This window comes from Echiichthys vipera (assembly GCF_963691815.1).
Source record: "Echiichthys vipera genome assembly, chromosome: 20".
NCBI classification, from domain to species: domain Eukaryota; kingdom Metazoa; phylum Chordata; class Actinopteri; order Perciformes; family Trachinidae; genus Echiichthys; species Echiichthys vipera.
Genome location: NC_139845.1, coordinates 17,713,519 through 17,721,237, shown reverse-complemented (window position 1 = coordinate 17,721,237; position 7,719 = coordinate 17,713,519). Strand labels below are relative to the sequence as shown.

At 41.6% G+C, this 7,719-nt stretch overlaps 1 protein-coding gene across 1 annotated transcript; it reads right to left on the bottom strand.

Annotated features, from left to right (window-relative positions):
• Nucleotides 1-1,348: 1,348 nt before the first annotated feature.
• Nucleotides 1,349-6,179, bottom strand: nudt5 (nudix (nucleoside diphosphate linked moiety X)-type motif 5). The gene is made up of 8 exons (XM_083935178.1): nt 5,979-6,179; nt 4,508-4,575; nt 4,346-4,398; nt 4,157-4,264; nt 3,911-4,006; nt 2,884-2,985; nt 2,430-2,483; nt 1,349-2,346 (listed from the first exon to the last, which is right to left on the bottom strand). Exons 1-8 carry the CDS (start codon nt 6,033-6,035, stop codon nt 2,237-2,239), a joined length of 648 nt encoding a protein of 215 aa, XP_083791304.1. The 5' UTR covers nt 6,036-6,179; the 3' UTR covers nt 1,349-2,236.
• Between the last annotated feature and the right edge of the window lie 1,540 nt (nt 6,180-7,719).

The window sequence follows — 7,719 nt, the reverse complement described above, 5'->3', positions numbered from 1 at the left end:
TTAGGGAACAAAAAAATCGTTTGAGGCATTAGGGATAGTCAAAATGAACATATTTAAACAAAAAAGTGTAAAAATGAAATTGACGTCTTTTGTCTAAGGGAAACTACCGAGTCTGTTAAACAGAGTACAGTGATGGGTAAAAAATGATCAACCTAAGATAAATCTACTTTCCTAGCTAAAGATAAAAGGGGATACAATTTCAGTAATGATCCAGTCTGCCACAAACCGTCCCACAATGTGAAAACATTATCTTTATTACCTCTGGCCCTAGCGACCACAACCACCATCAAGAAAGCACAACAGAGACTGTACTTCCTGAGAGTTCTCAGGAAGTACAGTCTGACTCAGAAACGTTTGGTGTCTTTCTATCGTTGCTCCATAGAAAGCATCCTGACTTACTGCATGTGTGTGTGGTTTGCCAGCTGCACAGTGGCTGAGCAGAAAGCCCTCCAAAGGGTTGTTAACACAGCCCAAAGATCACTGGTTGTTCACTCCCCTCCCTGGAAGAACTGTGCAGCTCTGGCTGTCTTAGTAGATCTAAAAACATCCTAAGGGAATCGTCCCACCCAGGCCACCAACACTTTGAGTTATTTAGACGTTTCAGTTTTTATCCAACAGCTATAACAGTGCTCAACACCGCAAATACCTTTACCTATAAATCTCCATCTGTGTTATAGTATTGACATGCAAAGTACATGCACTCAACACCACCTTTTTCTTATAATCACCAAATGTGCACTCTACTGTTTCTCTCTCTGATGATGATCTTTGCTCAAGGTCTCTGCAATCTACTGCTTTTTGTTTTGTCTCCCTAAGCTGCTACGGTGTGTGTGTGTGTGTGTGTGTGTGTGTGTGTGTGTGTGTGTGTGTGTGTGTTGGTGTGTAAGCTTGTCATTTTAAATGTGTCTTTTAAAGGTCTAGCCTATTCTTTTTGATGCTTTTAATGTTAAATTATTGCTGAAATTTAAGGGATTGTACTGTACATTTCGTTGTACTGGTACAATGACAAGAAAGACAACTCAATTCAAACATAGACTGCAGGGTGGAGGGATCAAACCAACAAGCTCCAACATTAATGCTCCTCTTCTCTACCTTCTGAGCCACTGCACAAAAATTGTCAGACTGCATTTTCGACCTGCCAGAAAATGGATCCCCTCTCTATAATGCACAATCTCTGCCCTACTCTCAAGGTCACGGCAATTATCCTTAGTGAGTATGGAGAAGTTTCTTCCTTCCTAGAATGCCAAAGAGCAAAAATAGCAAAACAAACATTTGCTTGTACAGTGTTTGCTGACCACAGAGACAGAAACACAGATTCAGTTAAGAGTGTGAGTAGTACCACATTTATTCATCGGTCAATCAGGTTAATTATTTCTAGTTACCAGGTTAAGAACAGCATCAATGTCCAGTTAATTGCACCGCAACACGTTTGGAGGCGCAACATGAATTAATCCTTATTATCACGGCAGCATTTCTGTCGTAGAGTACAGTGGAGTTCCACTGGGAAAAAAGCTATTGTTAACATACCAACCAAACACTAAATGTTATAAGTTAGTGTGTGTATCAGCACCAAGCTTGTTTAAAGGTATGGTTTAAATTAAGAGAAAAGGCATACGTCGAGCTAAACGAAGCGGGCATTGTACTTTGAACAGGAAAAGGGTTTCGAGGTCGATCCGTTTCTCCTCAAAACAGCATGTTAGGAATGTCGTACGATCACTAAATAAAAATTAAAACAGACTGCATCTCATCAAACTACACGTAATCTCATAAAAAACCTGGAAATTACTGTCAAGTAGCACGCTCAAGATTAAAGGCTGAAACATATTCTGTGTTAGGTGTAAGAGCAATGAACTGTTGTCCACCAGAGTGTGTTTCGGGCCTTGAGGTGTATGTTAGCTCCAGTGGTCCAGGACATGCTGCGTAAACAGGGCTCCTTCATAGGTTCACCTTCTAAATCCAAGGCTTTGAATTCATAATTTGATGTTTTTGTTCAGAATGATTAACACACAAAGCTGTAATGCATCTTCTAATTTCCATATTGCTCTCTGGATGTTCATTTTACTTCATGCAAACAAATATTATGGCGTCTAAAATCACTTTTTCAGACGAATTCTTATGACAATTTTGAGGTCCTCCATGTCCTTTTCAGTCCAGATGTTCCCGTCCCGTGCAGGAGCCCTACGTAATAGAAAAGACGATTTCTTCTTCTCTCGTTCTCATGCAGGAACGCTTTCCTTCACTGCTTCAGGACAGGCAGCTCCCTCGGCTTAAAGAAGGCCTGGACCATCCCCATGGCGAAGATGTACACTTTAGAGTCCACCACGATTTTTTCTTTCTTCAGCAGATCTGCCGGAGGAACAAGCGTTAGTCGGTGTGTTTTACTTTGGTCAGGGTGCTCGTATCGCTCTCATAACAACAACATCACTCACCATCTATTGACCTCTGGAACTCATCGAGAGGTAGAAGAATCACTTCGACAAACTCTGCAAAAAGAGGATTGTGTGAGTGCTTTTTTGAGAGACGAGGATTATTTCTGATAGAATAAGGAACAAAAACTCACCTCCATCGCCTGTGGAAGAAGAAACAAGAACAAGATTAATCAACATCTGTTTCACATTACAGACAAACTACTTGTAAAACTGATGGTGGCGACATGTTCTCTTAAATCCTTCTTCTGTGCCATTCAAGGAAAAATTAGTTTTCAAGTGATTTTGCAGAAGGACCAACGAGTGAAAGGGACCAACCGAAGCAATTAAAGGACTGGATGATGCACAGCGTGAACAACTGAATGAGTGAATAAATGAATTGCTCCATTTGAGAAAGAACAAAAGAGGATATGATGATGTGAGTGGGGGTGTAGATGAATGGATCCTGTCTTCTCACCGAGCTGCTGCGTTGGGTTGATATTCTCCCCTTCATCTCCGTTGATGTTGACCATGATGATCTGGGTGGTGCAGTTAGACAGACCGGGGTCCAGACAGGTCACTGTGACAAAAAAAAAAATAGCATTCCTACTTGCATTGTATGTTCCTAAAGTAAAAAGGGGTATTGAACTTATTTTCACTTTGTACCACTAACCTCTGAACCCCTCAAGCACACACATGCACAGATAAGATACAGCCAACAGAGGCAGCTTATGCAATCGTGTGTACAGAAATGAACGAGACATGATTGATTTAAATGGAAACATGCCATTTGAAATGTTGCCACTATCGCCTTTTCTGCCGTGAATTCAGAATAGCAACCTCCTCGAGTATCGCCATGTTTATTGTTCAAATCGTGCAAATCAAGAAGTTGGATGCGGCCCGAGTTCGCTGGAGTGCCCTCTGGCGTAGTGCATAGTGAGCCATTACGTCAGATTACTTGATCTGTACAGGGACGAGGCACAAAAAACATTCACTTATATAAAACTAGGCGCATGATGCAGTGTAAGTTTCCAGTCAGGAACTCATTTTCCTTTCCCTCGCCCTATGTTGCGATGATAACGAGAGTGAAAAATAATTTGTGGCTTCGTCCCGTGATTGGAATCCGCTCCGAAATGTAATGGGTTCTTACTTGGCCCATGCTACACCCCCTTCCACCATGTTTCATGAAAACCAGGCCAGTAGTGTTTCTGTAATCCTGCTGACAAACACGCAAACTGGGCCAAAAACATGACCTCCTTCGTGGAGCTAACAAGGAGAGATGTACTGTACTGTTTCTTTTATCAAAATGCTATTTTCCGATCGTAGTCCCTGGGCAGGTAGGTGGAATAATAAAATAGTAAGAAGAATGATTAGATCACCCCCCCACCTACTAAGGTAGTCAATAAAAGTACACAACACCCCTCTGTTCACAACGCAGCCGGTTGTGTACGCGGACGTGTTGTTAGAAAGCAACTACATCTGCAGCTTCAGTTTCGTGAGGTTACCTGGAGTGACTCCTACTACTTCCCCTTTGTAGCCGGTTTCTTCTTTTAGCTCCCTCAGTGCAGCAGCCTCTGCAGTTTCCCCCTCGTCAATCAATCCTGAGGACAGCACAGACGGAAAACACAGACGTGGCATTAAGAGTTAACAAAAGTCCCAACAGACAATAACAAAAGATGTCAAATGTTCTGGAGACAAACAAAACTGTGTGATGCGAAAAGTTGCGCCCAATCCGCAGAGAACCTTCTGACCTGCGGGAAACTCCAGAGTGTAGCATCCCAAAGGAGGGCGGAACTGCTTCACCATCACTACGCAGTCTTTATGGAGCGTCCGCTTCAGCAGAGCGATAATTCCAACACCTGCAGGGAAAGCGCGTCACAGCCTGCTCACCTCCATTTCTGACCACACTGTCAATGCAAGCTCCACTGAGCAGCCCTCACCATCTGCTTCTGTGTTGGTCTGCCTCGTCGTCCTCTTCGCGGTCTCCCAGGTTCTGGTGGATGTAAACAAACGGGGGGTGAAACCATGCGTGTGTGTGTGTGTGTGTGTGTGTGTGTGTGTGTGTTTTTGTGAAATGGCTTCAGTCCAAGACAGAACGGTACCTGGTGCTTCCAGTATGGTCCACATATGTCGTCTTCTCCAGCTTCACCCACTTTCCCGCTGCCATGAGCTGCAACACGGAGAGTGAACACATTGAGCTAAGATGATCTGAATAGCACCAAATCCAACATGCTGCTAAAAAAACCCAATACTCAACAGCTCGGTAAAGAAACATAAAGTATGTGGGCTACTACTTTACTAATCTCTCCCAGCTACAACAACCAAGAGTGGAAACTAGCTTACAGAGAAGCATTCATGTGGTAAACTTCAAGGGTATTCTGCAAAAAAACGAATCAAATACGAACATTTCACTTAATAAATATCAAACTTAATAATCATCCGAGTGGTGTATGATGTGCTGTAGAACTTATACTAAAATCTCTCTCATGAATAATCAGAACGATGTTTAACAGCACTGCTTCATAATGTGTGTTTGCATTGGGATGAGAGATTCATATAGAGCTGCAACGCTTGGTGGATTGACAGAAAAATTATCTGCAACTATTCTAATAATTGATTAATCATTGAATTTTTTTTTTTCTTCAAAAATGGACGCAGCGATGGTGCCCTTGTAATAGCTAGCTTAGTGGAAGGATGAGAAGGGGCAGCCAATGTCCACCACAGAGATCTTCAACGGGGGGTCCTCAGAGTTACTGCAGGGGTGCGCCAAAGGTAAGGTAGCCACTAAGGTAGCCAATAAGGTAGCCACTAAGGTAGCCACTAAGGTAGCCACTAAGGTAGCCACTAAGGTAGCTCCTAAGGTAGCCACTAAGGTAGTCACTATGGTGGTTACTAAGGTAGCCACTAAGGTAGCTCCTAAGGTGGTCACTAAGGAAGCCCCTAAGGTGGCCACTAAGGTAGCCCCTAAGGTGGCCACTGAGGTAGCCACTGAGGTAGTCACTAAGGTAGCCACTAAGGTAGTCATTATGGTAGCCACTAAGGTGGCCACTAAGGTAGCGATGCACAGATACGTTTAACATATTATGTTGAAACATATGAATATGTTATTATTGATAATTGTAATAGCTTAGTGTTGTATGCACCATAAAAAGCTGTGTGTATAGGCTCCAGGCCGCCCTAGCTGTTGGGACCAGTTTACTATTCACTTCACTTTGACACAGTATTTGTAGTAGGGGGTCCCTGCTTCATCTTTTGTTCAGCTAAGGGGTCCTTGGCCTAAACACGTTGACGACCCCTGGACTAAACAGTTTACATGCAGTGAGACAAACTAGACGGAGGGTGAATAGAGGTACATTCAAACAGTCAGTATGAGAACAATCAAGCATGTAAACATGTTCTAGTAGGAACCCAAAATAGCAGTATGAACCTGAAAATGAGCATAACATGGGACCTTTAACTTCACAGAACTGTCCGTGTAAAACACAGCTTCAAGTCAGAGTCCATGTGGAACATTTGAAAGCTTCAGTCACAATTTTGTCGGATAAATAATCAAATAAACCAAAATACCGTTACCTCTTCCTTCACTATGTGTGGGGCGGCAGTCACTTTGGGCTCCTCACAGTTGCTCATCTTGTATATCTGGACAATTAAAAAGGAGGAAAGTGGAGTCAGAGAGCTCTAGATCCAAACGGGTTTACTCCGAGCTCAGCTGGAAAACAACACGCAGAGTTTTGAGCATTTCCTGCTGAAGAGACGAGCCCTTTCTGATCAGGAGTTACTCAATTAGCGGCTAACTTTCAGCCAGTCCACGCTAACGAAGTTCAAATGCCCGCCTTATATTTACACTTTTGGCTTTTATCTTCGTATCTTTGTTCGTTTAAAGCCAACGCGCTGTTTCGCGCCTAGCAAAACAAACGGGTGTCGGAGCTCGTGTATTTTAAACGTTAAACAATGATTAAAAATGAGCAAAATTAAACTTAACTCACGTGAAACCCCAACAGAGTGTAGTAACGTTAGCAGAGATGGGAAAAAAGCAGCGAGGGCTCACTCTGTCGCCACTTCCGGGCACCGTCCCCCGGGCGTAGTTTTAATTCCACAAGGAACATTTCACACACAAAAAGATTCAGAATTATTTTGAGTCCATCCAAATGATTATTAATAAGAAAAGTATATATACAGCTGATATACTGCAATATGTTTAAGGACATGTGATTATATTGTCTACCATTCATTTCATACCATGTTTATTTATTTACGCTATATTTCTTGTTTTATTTTCTGCTCCTTTTTCTCTTATTTTGTATTTAAATATTCACTCTTCTTAAGTTTACCCATGTTATGTCATCAAAGTAGATGACTGTAACGTTCATGAAATAAAAGCTCTGAAACTAAACCAACTTTCCTTTATTAATACATTTAAATAATAAAGCTCCAGGCTGTCTAATATTTAAATCCAAAAAAGCTTTTCAGATCTTTAAGTAATCGAACAATTAAAATACAATCTTTATAACACAAACTATGGCATTATCAATTGTAAATGACATTTTGTTTTTGTCCTCTTTTTATTTTCTATTACACTAAGGAAAGTTTTTTTGTTTTTATTAATAAGACTTTATAATTTATTCAATCGTTAATGATTTCATTAAGTAACAACTAACACGTCATTTGTAGATTAAATAAATTCAATAACATGCTAATACATTTTTGGGGATACTGCATGGGTTTGTAATACTTTACAATAATGAATAAACGAATGTGCATGCCCGTCTTATTGGTTATTCTTATTTACTCTGTTAGCAAGGTCAACTATGTTACATTTGAAAATATTGATGTGTGAACTGTCAGAATCAGGGGTGGAACATGAGGTACTTCTACTTCACTTGAGTATTTCCATTTTCTGCCTCTACTCCACTATTACTACTGGTACTTTTTACTTTACGGCATTTATCTGACAACATTCGTTACTTTGTAGAGTCAAACTGTGGGCAAGTCAATTAATAACTACCCAGCAGCATATGTAATAAAACATTAGTGATGAACACATTAATGCATCAATAACATGATTCAATGATATAATATATAGCATCCTGCATGATGAGTATAGGCTACTTTTACTTTTACATCTCATCTCATCTCATCTTCATCCGCTTATCCGGGGTCGGGTCGCGGGGGCAGCAGCTTTAGCAGAGGACCCCAAACTTCCCTTTCCCGGGCCACATTAACCAGCTCTAACTGGGGGATCCCGAGGCGTTCCCAGGCCTGTGTGGAAATATAATCTCTCCACCTGGTCCTGGGTCTTCCCCGTGGCCTCCTC